Genomic DNA, 16,177 nt, shown 5'->3' on the forward strand with positions numbered 1-16,177 from the left:
GGTATAATTCGTTGATTAGACTTAGGTAGTAAATGTATATGTGTTAGACTGGGTGTAATATGAGAGTTATTACTAGGGAGGTGGTTATGTTTGCCCTATTTAATCATATAGAATATGGTTGAGCTTTAGTATCTCCTAATCTTCTTTCTTATTTTTTAGGAAAAAAAATCTCTGTGGTAGTATCAGTCTCTTCTCTGTCCTTGTTGCCATGATTCCAGGTAACCAGTACCCTGGTTATGTAGATTTCCTTCATAGCGTGTCAGGAAATAATGCTCAGGGAAACTTTTCTTATGAAAGTTTTCCTTATAGTCTCAACCTTGGAGCCTCTCAAATTCCCCCTTTCAGTTCACAACAGACTGAAGCTCCATCCCAGCCTGATAACCCACCAGTGGAGACACCAGTGGAGCGGATGGTGAGAAAGAAATGGAATCCTGTTGATGACGAGGTCCTGATCAGTGCCTGGCTAAACACATCAAAGATGTTGTTGTCGGCACTGAACAGAAGTGCCGGAATTTCTGGAAACGCGTAGGAGATTACTTTTCAGCAGCTCATCATGAGAAGAGAGATGGCGAGCATTGTAAGCAGAGATGGCATAAACTCAATGGGGATACAAACAAGTATTGTGCAGCATACGCAGCTGCGGAGAGGCTTCAAAGTAGCGGTCAGAATGACAACGACTTAGTGAAAAAAGCTCATGAGATCTACTTTGCGGATCACGGCTCCAAGTTCACCTTGGACCATGCATGGTGTCTTCTGAGATACGAACAGAAGTCGCTGAGCCTGAACACTCCAAAGTCTGGCGGTGGAAGAGAAAGATTGCTGAGGTTGGTTCCCAAGCATCAAGCAGTAACGTTGGTGAGGAAGAGCCCCGTCCTGAAGGTATCAAAGCTGCGAAAGCAAGAAGGAATTCTAGGAAGGGGATGTCTGTCGAGGACTTTAAGAGCGTCCACGAGCTCAAGATGGAGGATTTGGCGAAGAAGGAGAGGCTCTCGAAGCTGGCCATTTTAGACACTCTCCTTGCTAAGAAGGAGCCAACCGAGAGGGAAGAAAATGTGAAGAACATGCTGTTGGCCGAATATTTCTAGTTTTAAATCCTAAGAGTCTATGTTTGTGTCAAGCGTCTAGTGTTGGAGGAGAAGCTGTGGCTTGTGTTCTATGTGTTTTGTTTGTGTTTCAAGTTATCGTTTGTGTTTAATTCTAAGAATTAGTTTCGGTTTAATGTGTGTTGTGACCTGTGTTCTATGTTCTGTTTTTAAATTATATTCTCTGTCTAATGTGTTCTGTTTTGATTATTCTCAGGCCATGGGTTTGGATTATTCGTACACGCAGCCGTCTGAGTCGGAGGATTACGGTTTAGGAGGTTCAGCAGACAGTGGAAACAGCTCTACAGAGATGTATATCCAGCTGGACCAAGCTCAGATCGAAGCCGCACGCCATCAGTACCCTCCGCAGCCTGAAGTGGAGTTTGGCTTCCCCAAGGAGTGCTACTGTGGTGGCGAGCCACTTGTAGCCACTTCTTACACAAGAACTGACCCGGGGAGAAGGTTCTACACCTGCAAGAACAAACAGGACGGAGACTGCCATGTCTACAAGTGGTGGGACGTCGCGGCTACAGAGGAGATCAAAGCCATTGGTGCACAAGTGACCCTCCTCACTGATAAGGTAGATTCTCTTTCATTCGTCGGTTACGAGGAGACCGAGCTGCGGGAGTTAAAGGAAGTTCAATTTGATATGGAGCAGAAATTGGTTAGGTTGGAGAGCATTGTCTGTGACTTAGGTAGAAAGAAATCTAGATTTGGTAATGGGTTTGAACTAGTTCTAGGTGTTCTGGTTGTTGTGTTAGTGATAATAGCCATCGGAGTAGCTGCTCGTATGTAGGATTATCGCAAATGTATGTTTATCGAAAATGTATGATTATCGAAAATGTATGATCATGTACCTACTCTCCCAACTACAAAGTAGTTGTAATATTGAGAAAACGTGTTTTTACATATGCCTATTCAAATAACTAAAATTAGTTGTAATATGAGAAAACGTGTTTGGTTCACATATTGTATAGCTATAAATATAACATGTCTTTCAATTACAGAGTCACAACACTTCTAAAACAATCACAACCACTTCTCAATAATTTATAATGGCTTCTTCATCACATTATCATTATCATAAAGATGATGATGATGAGATCGATCTTGATACTCCTTATGAAGAATTTTATAACAATTGTGCTCTCGTACAAGAACCAGAAGATAGACAACGCCGTAATGTTCATGAGAGACACCGGGAAGAAGGCCACACCTTGCTTTGGAATGATTATTTTGCCGACAATCCAACTTACTCTCCCGCTCTTTTCCGCCGACGGTTTCGAATGAACAAAAGTTTGTTCCTGCGTATTGTGAATCGTTTCTCCACAGAGATTCCGTATTTTCGACTATCAGAAGATTGTACCGGACGGACAAGTCTAACACCTCTACAAAAATGTACTGCAGCAATTCGACAATTGGCATACGGTGCTGCGGCGGACTCGGTGGACGAATATATCCGTCTAGGCGAATCAACAGCTCGAAAATGTTTGCACAAATTTACCGCCGGAATAATAACCTTGTTTGGCGAAGAATATCTACGACGTCCAACACAGGAGGATCTGCAAAGACTACTACATATCGGAGAACAACGTGGATTTCCGGGGATGCTTGGAAGAATCAACTGTATGCATTGGGAGTGGAAGAATTGTCCCACGGCTTGGAAAGGAATGTACTCACGAGGAACCGGAAAACCGACAATTGTATTGGAGGCGGTAGCTTCGTATGACCTCTGGATATGACACGCGTTTTTTGGAGCACCAGGTACTATGAACGATCTAAATATTCTTGATCGATCACCTGTTTTTGACGACATTAGTAATGGCATCGCGCCACAAGTAAACTTCTATGTTAATGATAATCAGTACCATTTCAGATATTATCTCACTGATGGTATTTATCCGAAATGGGCGGCTTTTATTCAATCTATCCGACTACCACAAAATCAGAAGCATTCATTATTTGCTCAAACCCAAGAATCAGTTCGAAAAGATGTCGAGCGTGCCTTCGGAGTCCTTCAAGCTAGATTTGCCGTTGTCAAAAATCCGTCAAAGTTATGGGATAAAGAGAAAATAGGAAATGTTATGAGAGCATGTATCATACTCCATAATATGATTGTCGAAGATGAACGGGCATCATTCACTCAGTATAACAAATTTGAGTTTCAACCAAGAGAAGTTCCGGATACATTTACCGTCAAGATGCCTTCGAATATCAGTGAAAATGTCGGCACTACAATGGATCGTCGAACGAGGCTTCGGAATAGACAAATCCATGAAAACTTAAAAGACGATTTGATTGAAAATATATGGGCTAAATTTGGACATCTTCCGAATAATATGTAATTTTAAGTTTCTATGAATAAATTGTGTGTGTTTTAATTTCTCAACTTTGTATTTTTTTTCCACTAATAAAATGTTTGTAATTTTAAAAACTAGTTAAATTTTTTTTTAAAAACCTAAGGACTTATCAAAAGTCCCACCCATAATCAACATTTTAACAAAAGTCCTTAACCAAAGTCCTAAACTACATAAACTAATTAAATACTCTAAGGACCATTCTAAAATTCGTATTGATGCACTTGCTCTAAGCCCATTATCTTAAAAGGTCGTTTGCAGGTCCAATGCCGACATAAGTCAAAGTAAACACGTTTTAGAAGAGAGACCCTCACGGTTGTGAAGAGATATATACTTGTTTTAAGACATTACTATGCAGATTTGAAATTGGAGCCACCAAGTTGTATTTGTCTCTCAACTGGTCACCACTTATATTATGTTTTTTTTTTTTTGCATTTCCATGTTTCTCCTTCCATTGAATCTCACCACTTTCTCTCCTTATCTTTTTTGTTCCCTGATGCACAAGAAAACAAATCATCACTTTTATCATTCATCCAAAAGAAATCACCCTACCTAATTGATTGAGCCGAATACAGATAAGCCCAAGTTCACCTTCATATAAATCCAAAACCCATTACTCAGTAGAAAAGACAACAGTTCACATATAGTAGTAATGATCTCCATGAACTTATACCAATTCTCAACCTTCCTGATGACGTATATGCACAAAAAGGAGATGTTTATGGTTTCTATTAAAAATGAAAAAAAAAAGAATCTGTTAACATGATGACTCTTTCAAAATAATAATTGTTTAATCCAAAAAGCAAAAAATGCAACTAGTCATACACCTTTCACAAATACCTTTCAAGCTCTGATGTGGCAACTCTAAAAAGCAAATGAGAATTCTTTATTTGAATGAAGTATCTAACCATTCATTTAATGTTTATGTATCTGAACACAAGCCGGTAGTTTCCAAAACCGTTTTCAAATAGAAGAGAAGAAACAATGACCTTTTAAAATAAAGACCAGGTTATCTTCATGTGTATATAAAAACACGCTTTGCATGCTTGCTTACTATAAGTAGGAAGACAAGGTGAGACCCTAAAGTACCAAAACAGATTCTTGCAAAAAGAAATGGAGGAAACAAATAAAAATGTGCTTGGTGATTGCTTTACTAGTGCCATGTCACTCACTGAGTCAGGTGTCCCTCACGTGCCTACCCGTTACATTCTTCCGCCTTCACAACGACCAGTTCTCAGTCCAAGCATTGGCACTGGTAGCATCAATCTTCCTGTCATTGATCTCTCCTTCTTACATGATCCTCTGCTTCGACCCAGTGTCATCCATGAGATTGAAATGGCTTGCAAGGAGTTTGGTTTCTTTCAGGTAATATTCTTGTTTTCAGCTATATAAACTACACATGTATGGCTAGGTAAGACACGTGACAAGTTATGTAGCTTAGATTCATGAACTATTACAATCCAAAAGTGTTCTATTCATTAGATTTAGGCCATGTGTTGTATAGAGAGACTTATGAGTTCGTTTTTTTTTGGTTTGTATTTCCACCAATCAACTAAGTCCTTATCAAAAAGATTTAAATGAAAAAAGACAAAGTCCTTAGTTTCTGTCTTTATTGAGGATAAAAGTAAGTAGCCACGTGGACATGCTTATCTTTATTCTTTATGCTAATGTCATGTATGCTGGCTCTGCTCTGTTTCATTAAAGCACACTACACTAGTATCATTTGTATCACTCTTTATTCAAGTACATAACTCTGATCAAAAACTTTCTTCTCAACAGGTTACAAACCATGGAATATCATCATCGGTGATGAGAGATGCACTTGATGCAGCTACAAGGTTCTTTGACTTACCTTCCCATGAGAAGATGCTTCTGGTTTCTGATGATGTTCATACGCCAGTAAGATATGGCACCAGCATCAACCATGCAACAGACAGTGTTCATTACTGGAGAGACTTCATTAAACATTACTCACACCCTCCCTCAAAGTGGATTGATCTCTGGCCATCCAACCCTCCATGCTACAAGTAAGTTAACCTATCTAGGCCAACTTCACTATATGAAATATCAAACAAAACTTATTCACATTTTATGGGTACATATGACGGACCAGATGCCCATTTTTGGACCAGATGCTCTACTAGATTCATTACCAGATGTCCAACCCCTCGCTTAGTATGATATTGTCTGTTTTGGGAGTAAGCCCTGACAAATTTTTTTTTGGGGGAAGGCTTCTCCTAAATATCATACTAAGCGAGGAATTGGACATCTAGTGACGGACATTTGGCTATAGTAAAGAGTCTGGTCCGTCACAACAGTAGAAATATCCTATTGCTCCATAGATGTTTCAAAACTTGTAATACTATCTAGGACTCAGAACTGATGTGATCTATCCTCTAACTATCAGGAAAAAAGTGGGGAAATACTCAGAAGCAACGCATGTGTTACACAAGCAATTAATGGAAGCTATCTCAGAAAGTCTAGGCCTCGAGAAAAGTTACTTACAGGAAGAAATCGAAGAAGGGTCACAAGTCATGGCGGTGAACTGCTACCCAGCGTGTCCACAACCCGGGATAGCCTTGGGGATGCCACCACACTCTGACTTTAGCTCACTGACCATCTTACTCCAAAGCAGCCAGGGGCTTCAGATAAAAGACAAAAACAACAACTGGATCTGTGTGCCGTACATAGAAGGAGCTCTGATTGTGCAGCTTGGAGATCAAGTAGAAGTGATGAGCAATGGCATCTACAGGAGTGTGGTTCATCGAGTAACAGTGAACAAAGATGTCAACCGCCTCTCTTTCGCGAGTCTACACAGCTTACCAATGAACAAGAAGATAAGTCCAGCACCTCAGCTTGTGAATGAAGACAAACCAGCTGCTTATGGAGATTTCAGCTTTAATGATTTTCTTGAGTATATCTCAAGAAACGATCTTACAAAGCAGAGATTCATGGATACAGTTAAGAAAAATAAGTTCTGAAGATGGTGTCCGTGATTGCAAATTCCCTTTCTGTTGGATCACTTGGAACCTAAGTAAGTTGAAAAATGTATTAAGTAGTGTAATGTGTTATGAAACCACTAGGTTATTACAGAACATGAGTAAGATTGTCTGCAAGTGAAATGTAATTGTTTATATGTTACATACAAAAATAATAATTACTTGTCATAATTGCAAATGATTCTCATTTTTCTCTTGATAAATCGTACAAAAATCCATAAAAAGTTTTGAATGTAAAGCAAAGATTCATTGATACAGTCAAGAAGAAGAACAGTGTCTGAACTCGGAAGATGGTGATAATTCATAACAAAGAAGGTAAATTTGCAGCACCGTATCGAACTACTTACAGTCTACGGTAAATAAGCGGTGATAATAGTTTTCTCCGGTAAGCTCTGTTAATACGGCTCCGCCTCATCTTCTCGGTTCCGTCGGTAGATTCGCCGTTAAACTTCACTCCGTTATCGTTATTGTTTTTTTTTTTAATTTATATCGTGAATCCTTTTTTATTTACGTTTTTAGCCGATAAATATTGTTCATTTACTTGGTCTTCGTATACTTTTGAATTGAACAACAACGCCCCATTTGCAACGGTACCTGGATTATATACAAAAAGATCATTTTTCAAAAAACAAGCGTTGTAGATTATGATATGGAGTAATCATCTCTGTGTATATATTATACTGTTAAGGCTAAAAATCAATAAAATGGATATATATCTATACCGACAAAAATTTCTATTGACGATGATGTGTCCTAATTTGAATGCAAATATAGTTTAGTTGTTCAGTATAATTTTACGATTAGTAAAAATAATGTGAAATATAATTTTTTTCCAAAAAAGCGTTAGAGATTATGATTAGAGAGTCATCTATTATTATGTGTATATAATATGGCTAATTCTGAAAAAGTCGATAGAAATGAATATATAGCTACAAAAATTTCTATTGATCGAAGACGATGATTTGAACGTAGATGTAGTTAAAGTTGTGTAATTCAGAATAATTGTATGATTAGTCAAAATAATTTGAACAGTTGCGAGAGGGTGAATTTGAGCACGAATGATCAAATTCGGAGGAATACGGAAGTGTGGAAAATAGTCTATAAATACATGAATACGTGGCGAAGAGGAATAATAATTACGGAAAAGGTCTTCTGCTCTGCTTCGGACATCCCTTCCGCTTCTTCCTCTTCTTCGCCGTCTGCGGAAATGACGGAAGAAGAGGTAGCGATGGAGATGGAAGCTGTGGAAGCTGTTTACGGCGATGAAGCCGTCATAGTGGATTCGTATCCTCCTCATCTTCACCTCCACATCAAGCCCCGTACCGCCGAGATCTCTTCTCAGCAGGTTTTGATTCTTTTAAAAATCGAAACTTTACGCATTGAAGATTGTCAAATTAGTGTCTTTGGCTTTGTTGGTGTATTGGGTCGATCGTACAAAAGCTTTAAAGCTGAAGGGGATGCAAAAGTTTTGATTTTTATGTTTTTTTTTTTTTGTTATCTCTTTTATTGTTATTTGATGACATTGTGGTAATGCTCTGCTCTTCAGTTTGTGGAAGCGGTTGTGAGAATACAAGCTGGTCCTAAGGTACTGTTTGGTTTCCGTGTTCTAGTGAATCATTGTCTGTCTCATTCATTGAGCTAAAAAGGATCTTCCTTTTCTTGTTGTTGTTGTTACAGTATCCAGACGAGCCGCCACAGATTAGTTTGATTGAGTCTAAGGGTCTTGATGAGCAAAGGCAAAAGCTTTTGATGGGTTTTGTGCAAGAGAAAGCTTCTGAACTATCTTCTTCTCTAATGCTAGTTGCACTTTGTGAGGTTAGAAGAATCTTTAAATTCATTTTCTTGTTTAAATCTCTAGTAGTATATAACTGAGGTTGCTGAATCACAAGCAAACGATCTGCATAGGTATATGTAAGATAGAATCTCATGTAGTATAACGAACATTATATGTTTGTAGGAAGCAGTAGAGAGGCTGACGATTATGAATCATCCTGATGGTGATTGTCCACTGTGTTTGTATCCGTTATTCCCTGAGGATGGCCAGAGTAATCAAATGCCCTTTATGAAGCTCATGTCTTGCTTCCATTGTTTCCACTGGTAAAGAACCGTTGACCTCTCTGTTACAAAATTATTTTTATTTCCCAGTGTTTAAGGTGTCTAATGGTTCTTTACTGATTTCAAGTGATCAGTGAGTGCATCATTAGGTGGTGGAACTGGCTTCACACAGAGAAAGAAGCTGATTCACAAAATGGTGAGATAATGTCTTTTTTTGATGGAAACTGGAAAGGAATTAGATTCAATGAAATAATCTATAAATAAAATTAAGTATTGCAGGTAACTCTAGATCAGTAGATAAAAGCTTGGGAAACTGTCCAGTGTGCCGCAAAGTTGTTCATGCGAGTGATATTGAACATGTTCTCGGCTTAGTCGGTGCAACTCAGTCATCTCAACATGTGAGTGAGCCATTAACTTCTGATCATGTGGACTTTTTTTTTTGTCTTTGCATTGATTCTAGCTTTCATGCTTTGGGACCGAGCAGGAATCTGGTTTGCTACAAGGTGAGGAAGGAGAAGACCCAGTGCTCCAGTCAGAATCAGAGAACATGAGAAGAGTACGTTTTGAGGCTATTCTAAAGACGCAGGAAGAGAAGGGTGGTCTGGTTCAACCAAAGAAAAACATATCGGTTGTACCTGGTATGTATCTTCCTCCTCCACCACCTCCTGCATCATCTTCATCAAACCAAGAAGAAGCTAGTCAAAGTCAAGAACAAGAACACAAAGAAGCTGAATCAGAGACGAACTCTAGCACCTCCAACAACAGGAGAGGAAGAGGCAGAGGCAGAGGAGGCCGGGGACATAGTAATGTCAACAGAAGGAAGCAGAATCCGCAAGATCCAAGAAAACCTACGAAGCAATGGGTGCAGAGGAGTTGACAGAACTCATGTATTATTTATATATATCGAGAGAGAGAGACAGAGATCAAACTCAGACTCAAAAACTGACTACAAATACAAAAAAAAAATTCCGCTGTTTTACAAGGATAGTTTTTTAAAAAATTTCACACATTAAAAACATCTAAATTTTAGTTAAATTTATATAAATTTACAAAATTAACCACAACAATCTAAAACTGTAATTATTGTCAGAAAAAGTGTGGCAATTATTTTTTATATCTATGTTCTTATTAGTTAATAAAATATTTGTGCGAGCTAATATATATTTTAATAATTTTAGTTTAATATTATTTTTATATTTATGCTAATGTATTTAATTAGATATAAATATTAATTTTTGTGTTTTTTTTCTGTCTTTTTAATCAAATCTCAATTGCTTATTGTGTGAATTTTTTTTTCTTATTGTTTACACATGATTCTTCTATTTAGAAATTGAATCTCAATTTAGTGAAGTTTTTTTTTAATATTAAAGAGTCTATTTTTTTAAAAAAAATTCGTTTAATTGCAAACGCACTCAAAATGAAAAATAATATTTATTTTATTAGTATATGTTTTTGGCCACGTAGAAGTATAAAACAATGGAGATAACTTGAATAAAACTCAATAATACACATCACTGATTTTCATGATCGGTTTAAAGAAATCTAATACTTGGTTTGCATACCAAGACCCAATGTGCATGTTAACACATGTATCACTGAATATTAAAATTTTAAATTGGTGTCATGTCATAGAAATAGAACAATATTAATTAATTAAACTCTGAAAAAATTTACATTGTATCATGAATAGTCAATTCTAACTTAGTTAAAATTTTTTTTTCTGCAATGAGATATTTCAAAGGTTCAACATTCACAACTTCGCCAATAATATCTAAAACAAAAACATTAGAAAGAAGAACTCTTGAACAAACATATCATAAATAAAACACATCAATCAAAACAAAATATGATATAGAAAATATACCGACTAAAAATTCATTTTCAGATTGACGTCCCTATATTTTTTAAAATTATCTGAAATCATTATTTGTTGACTCTTTTGGAAAATCATCACAAGGTATGATTTTGGTTGTTTTATAGAAATTTATCTTAAAAACCAGATGAGTCTTTTTATATTTTATGGTATAATCACCGAAATTGAAATTATGCAGAATAAAAAAATCCCGTTGAGATAACATATATAGAAAGTTACCCAAAAAATAGTCTCCAAATGAACATTTTTCAATAGAAGCATGAGTCTTAGTTCCCTACAAATTAAATTTCAAATAAGTGACTAACACAAAATCATATAATTAATGTGAATCAAAAATGAAATAAATTAATATATTTACAACATCATCAATACCAATTCAATTGAAACAAATTTTGACTTTTTCATGATTTTAAAGTATCAACACCTTTACTCTAATTTTATAGTAATCTTTAGCCGACTCAATAACTCTAATACAAAAAGTGAAATGGGGTTCTTTTTCAAAAAGACAACATTTGAAAATGTTTCATATTATTTAAAAATGAAGTTTTGTAAGTTTTGTGTGTATTTCCCGTATGATGAGAATACATACTATCATAGCATAGAGTTGGCAAATAATTATAATACATTATTAAGATGGATACTAAGATAAAGTCGGCATTATAATTCTTTTTATTAGCATTTATATACTACTATAACTATAATACAACATAGACTAAGATAAATATCACTTACACATTATCTATATTATCATTAAACTATAAAGTATAATAAAAAATAGATTATATTCCACGTCCAGTAACAAATGTGATTTAAAATTATCAGTAACAAATATGATTTTAAAACAGAATAATAAGAATTGGTTCTAACTCGTTAAAGTTACAAAATTTATTTTAAAAATTATATATCTAATTACAAATCTTTAAATAGTTTTATTATTTAAATTAATAAATTAATGACCCAGAGAAAACTAATAATAAATCAATGAATTAGTTAAATCCTAATAAAAACATGAAAATTAGCAAAAATAAGTAAAATGATGGAGAACGTGACAATAAAACCAAAAATAATAATTATATATCTAGTTACAAAGTTTATAATTATATTATTTAAATTAATAAATTATTACGTATGATCATCTATATTCAGACATCTAATGGGACAAATGTCTTCATGAGTCTCTAACAGCTTTCAGAGATTATCTCTTTATACATGATAAGACTTGTATTTTTTCGTATTGTTTAAGTCGGTTTATAAGACCGACTCTTACTCCCTATATAAACACATCGAGTGTGTGATAAATAATATAAGTGACACTAGTCATATTTCTATCTCTCTCTACGTACCACAACAACTTAATACAAAGCTAATGCAAAGATCTAGCTTCTTCTCCCTCACGTATGTACACCACTCCATGAAGAAATAATATAAATATTTCTTCAAGCTTTATAATTCACAACACGTAATCATCACGAAGCTCTGACCAACTGAGGTTTCTCAATTCGAAAGTTCTTAAATCAGCCGAGGCGTTGCCTTCCCTGACTGATCGTTATGGAAGGCTATGCTTTCACGATAAAAGAAACACGTGGTAGGCTTTACCTCCGTGAATTGAAAAAAAAAAGGTTACGTGGAAGGCTTTGCCTCCGTAAATAAAAAGAAAAGGTCAAAAATGGTAGACTAAGTCTCCTCGGACCTTGAAATAAGAAAAGATCAAAATGGTAGACTTTGTCTCCTCTGATCTTGAAAACAAAAAGTAAAAGTCAAAATGGTAGACCATGTCTCCTCGGACTTTAAAAAATAATGATCAATATGGTAGTCTATGACTCCTCGGATCACGTGGTAGGCTAAGCCTCCAATTTTTTTTATTGCTCTTTAAATTTCGGCAATTTAATTTATGCATTTATTTTATGCTTTTAATTTATGCATTTAAATTTCCGTCTTTATATATTATTATTCTATGAACACGGTTATCATGTCAAATTTGACAAAGCTCAAAAAAAGCCCTTGATATTACGAGAAATAATTATAAGACTTGGGAAGTGGGTGCAAAGATGCACCTGAGAGAAAATGAGCTTTGAGAAATCATCGATAAGTTGAAACGATATTGGATGAGAAAAAGAAAAACCATGATATTTTACCCCACTTTAATGATAGTTTATAAAATGAGGTGTATCATGAGAAAAGATCTAGAATATCTTTGATAATTAAATCCTTGAAAGAAAGGATCGGAGTTGATGTAAATCCTCCGTGAAAACTGAAAAAAAAAATGAAATCATGATACTAAACAATCAAATCGGTCCTACTAGAAAAAGACGAGGATGTGGATGCGGTTGAAATCGCTATCGTGGTCGTGGAATAGGACGAGGAAGAAGATTCCGTCCATGTGAAATAATTAGAACTTCCACGAAAAATGAAAGTGGTCGGGTGATAAAAGGCAAACAGAAAAAGTTTGCTATAGATACAGCCAAAAAGAAAATTGGGTACGTAATTATCGTACGCCAAATAATTAGCCGATCTATATTGAGAATCAAAAGAAAAAGAGAAGGAAAGTATATTAAACTTCGTCTCTTATGAGCCCGAACCATCTTTCATAGCTTGAATACTCATCTTGATGATTCAGATTCAGATTTTATGATTGGTCCAGAAAATAAAAATAAAATATCGATGTGATATGAGAATTATTTTTCTGAAGAAAATTTTGAGATTCCGGATGGAGATAGTCATACTTGGCAGATATTTGGTCATCGTACATGGTTAAAGGTAACAAATATCTATCTTTTCTCAAAATAAATAAGTATAGTATCTAGTAATATAAACATATTATTGGCTCTAGAAGAGCTTATGATGAAAAGACATGCATAAGAAAAAGATGGCAAAATTATAAATGAGTGGTAAACATAAAGTTTACTGATATATAGCCATCTCCAATAATGTTATCGACATTATTGTGAAATGTTGAAAAACCAGAAGTTTTTCACATATAGCATGTCAAGAACATAAAGGAAACCATCATGGGTGATGAATCATCAAACAAGTTCACAATATGTGATTTCTTTAAGCAGACCCCAAATTAAGATCTCACTTTAAAGGATTTGAAACATAATTCATCTCAAAATGGGAAAACTGAATATGTTATTGGTTCTAGAGTGGGATTCAGTACGAGATTTTAGACATGAAGTGTCATCATCTCGAGGGGGAGAATTAAACAATCCTAATGAGTGGAACATTGAGAAAATTATGTTGGCCACTCAAAAAGAACTAGATAAAGTAAATTCAAGTAAGATGATCCCCATGATCGGGTGTAAACATACAGTTGTGCATGTAATAAAGGCATATACAATCCAGAAGGATAATATGATAAGCTGATGGAATGAGATATGTGAAATGGATTACAATGAAAAGTAGGATAATCCATTTACAAAATGCCTCCCAAACATTTTGATGAAATAATGATATCTCATATTCCATCTGAAATGCTCCAATAAGAAAATAGTGTCCTAAAAGGACGATATATGAGTCTATGGTACGCTAGAGACGTGATAGACCATTTTGGTTCCAAAGAGTCCTCGAAAAGGAGCAAAAATGTAAATAGAAGATGAATCTCATGATGAGACCGTTGATATGGTTAATATAATAGTCAGGTACCTAGGTAAATCATTGATGATGATAAAGAGATCTCGATTAACCATATCAGTACGGGTAAAAAGATGAAACCACAGAGAAAATTGATTGTCGACAATAAAATAAAAAAGCGCTATATAAATAAGGATCATGATTCTACCTCTATATATGAGGGTAGAGTGAATTGATTAGCCAAAGAGTGAATGAGGCAATCAATTTGATATAAAGCTCGTTAGAAAAACGAGAAATGTTTGGACCAAAAGTCCAAGGTATATATTTCTCCAGAGAATGAAATAAAAAATGACCTTGAGGTATGAAAAACGGCTTGTTCCAAGGTCACTGGAGAAAATTTAAAATAGATGCAGTATATTGAAATGTCTGGCAGGACATAAACGACTTGAGTTGCAACTTGATATTTAGTAGTCCCTGGAGAGTTAAAGATGCTCTCGGAAATGTATAAAACTCTGAAAGAGTTAGAACAAACCGTATATAAGGTATCTTGAATCAGTAACTGGTGATATGTTTATGGCATGGTTCGCCGTTTGCCATTTTAATGAGAATGAATTTCCATTGTTTGGGGGAGGAATTAGAGAAATTCTTAAAGATATTATATGGTGTACACAATCGTTGTTACACCTTGACCCCCTATGAATTAAAGAGAATAGGAAACTCAGGAAATTGTGCATTTGCATAATTTGGCAAACCAATTACCAAATGGGTTCACAGATACGACATGATATACCCGCTGAAAATGCTCCATCAAGAGTTGATGTTCCTAAAGAACAAACTGATGGTAACAAAATGAATGAGCCTAGGGTTCAGTTAAAGAGGGGGAGACTAGCGGGTTCTAAAGATAAAAATCCCCGGAAAAAAATTGTTGAGAAAAGTAGAAAGGTTCGGAAAGAACCTGATATTGAAAGATGTCTGAAAGAAGGCATAAGTGGAAAAGTTCCAGAAGAACCTGTTATTGAAAATTTCTGAAAGAAGGCATAGATGAAAAGGTTCAAGAAGAACCAAATAAAGATAGGGATCCAGATGACGAGAAGGTAACAGAAAAATATGAGATTTCCATCAACTACGATTGAGATGAAAAGTTATCAATCAGAAATAAGATAAAAGATGTTGATGGAATATTCTCATTTTCTGTGTCCAAAGAGATCGATCATAAAAATGATGATCCCGATCCAAGGTCCATTTTGGAATGTCTTTGGACCTATAGTCATAATGTAGCATCCCCGATCCTAGATAGGATCGTTGGGACGAGCCATGGTGCGAGGAGACGCACCAGTCAGGTCATCAGACAGACGCACCAGTCAGGTCATCAGACCTAAGGACAAGCGTATCATGGCTCAAAGACAAGGTTAAGGGCATCAGGAAGCTGAGACTTAACCAGGATGAAGTAAAAGGAAACTTAAGAGAGCTGGGTGAGTGACCCGTAGCTGGACAAAGGACGAGAGCAAGCTCAACCAGCTGATGATAGTATGGAGTTAGCTCATTCAGTCTTGGGTAGCTCACTGGAGCTGATAGACTAGCTCACTCAGCTGGGAACAGTTGGTCACGAGCTCAACTCAGCTCGATGGAGTGTTATGGTCCGGGCCGGTGTGGTCGGGCCATGGGCGGTTATGGGCTGGTGGGATCTTGACATGAACCACCAAGGATCCGTGGGTCTTGGCCTCAGACAAGGGACTCAGGATGATGTTCTGGGCCTAGTTTTCGGACAGCCCAAAGGAGAGAAGGACAGTTGGGCAGTTATTTCCGAAAAGGTGCAAAAGGGGCAGTTTTGTGCCCTTTCTCTCTAACTGCTTGTGCCGGTTTCTCCAGGGCATTTGGGGCTCAGTTTCTCTATAAATAAAGAGTCCCTGGCACAGATAATGGCACGAAATTCCTTAGGCAAAGCTCTGCCAAAATCGTACCAGAAAGATAAAGAGAGAGAGACCGGCGGTTGTGAGAGGAGGACCGTGTGGAGTGGTGTGATCTTGCTGGCGTGTTCTGATCGAGGGAAGACCAGGCCGTAGAGATGGATACCAGACAGAGGGACAAAGAGAAGGAGAAGTAGAAGGACGTGCCTCCAGGGGAAAGAACTCCTGAGGTTAGTGGTGTAGACTGCAAGAGACGGCCCCGGGCCTGCGGATGAACCGTATGGACTTGTGGTCGGATTGCTTTGCAGAAACATCCATTCTCTTTACTTCTTCT

The 16,177-nt window shown here is 36.4% G+C and overlaps 3 protein-coding genes and 1 long non-coding RNA gene across 4 annotated transcripts; 3 read left to right on the top strand and 1 right to left on the bottom strand.

Annotated features, from left to right (window-relative positions):
• The first annotated feature begins 854 nt into the window (after window positions 1-854).
• Window positions 855-1,894, top strand: LOC125598311 (uncharacterized protein At4g04775-like). The gene has a single exon (XM_048772509.1). It carries the CDS (start codon window positions 1,156-1,158, stop codon window positions 1,876-1,878), a length of 723 nt encoding a protein of 240 aa, XP_048628466.1. The 5' UTR covers window positions 855-1,155; the 3' UTR covers window positions 1,879-1,894.
• Window positions 1,895-4,113: 2,219 nt separating this feature from the next.
• Window positions 4,114-6,670, top strand: LOC111211900 (flavanone 3-dioxygenase 3-like). Its single transcript, XM_022713235.2, has 3 exons — window positions 4,114-4,804; window positions 5,219-5,466; window positions 5,847-6,670. Exons 1-3 carry the CDS (start codon window positions 4,553-4,555, stop codon window positions 6,418-6,420), a joined length of 1,074 nt encoding a protein of 357 aa, XP_022568956.2. The 5' UTR covers window positions 4,114-4,552; the 3' UTR covers window positions 6,421-6,670.
• On the bottom strand, window positions 5,052-7,235 carry LOC125598312. Its single transcript, XR_007332350.1, has 2 exons — window positions 6,786-7,235; window positions 5,052-6,469 (listed from the first exon to the last, which is right to left on the bottom strand). It is a non-coding gene; the product is annotated as an uncharacterized LOC125598312 (long non-coding RNA).
• A 304-nt stretch (window positions 7,236-7,539) lies between these two features.
• On the top strand, window positions 7,540-9,475 carry LOC111211898 (E3 ubiquitin-protein ligase RNF25-like). The gene is made up of 7 exons (XM_022713232.2): window positions 7,540-7,783; window positions 7,985-8,023; window positions 8,116-8,253; window positions 8,396-8,535; window positions 8,628-8,689; window positions 8,773-8,891; window positions 8,978-9,475. Exons 1-7 carry the CDS (start codon window positions 7,547-7,549, stop codon window positions 9,368-9,370), a joined length of 1,128 nt encoding a protein of 375 aa, XP_022568953.2. The 5' UTR covers window positions 7,540-7,546; the 3' UTR covers window positions 9,371-9,475.
• The last annotated feature ends 6,702 nt before the right edge of the window (window positions 9,476-16,177 follow it).

This window comes from Brassica napus, unplaced genomic scaffold (assembly GCF_020379485.1).
Source record: "Brassica napus cultivar Da-Ae unplaced genomic scaffold, Da-Ae ScsIHWf_169;HRSCAF=306, whole genome shotgun sequence".
Taxonomy (NCBI): Eukaryota; Viridiplantae; Streptophyta; class Magnoliopsida; order Brassicales; family Brassicaceae; genus Brassica; species Brassica napus.

Excerpts from the sequence above, each read along its gene's own strand:
- LOC125598311 (XM_048772509.1), top strand. The coding sequence starts at position 1,156 with ATGTGTTTTGTTTGTGTTTCAAGTTATCGTTTGTGTTTAATTCTAAGA.
- LOC111211900 (XM_022713235.2), top strand. The coding sequence starts at position 4,553 with ATGGAGGAAACAAATAAAAATGTGCTTGGTGATTGCTTTACTAGTGCC. Across the intron at positions 4,805-5,218 it reads AGGAGTTTGGTTTCTTTCAG|GTTACAAACCATGGAATATC; the intron begins GTAATATTCTTG and ends TCTTCTCAACAG. Across the intron at positions 5,467-5,846 it reads TCCAACCCTCCATGCTACAA|GAAAAAAGTGGGGAAATACT; the intron begins GTAAGTTAACCT and ends TCTAACTATCAG.
- LOC111211898 (XM_022713232.2), top strand. The coding sequence starts at position 7,547 with ATGAATACGTGGCGAAGAGGAATAATAATTACGGAAAAGGTCTTCTGC. Across the intron at positions 8,254-8,395 it reads TGCTAGTTGCACTTTGTGAG|GAAGCAGTAGAGAGGCTGAC; the intron begins GTTAGAAGAATC and ends ATATGTTTGTAG. Across the intron at positions 8,690-8,772 it reads AGAAGCTGATTCACAAAATG|GTAACTCTAGATCAGTAGAT; the intron begins GTGAGATAATGT and ends TAAGTATTGCAG.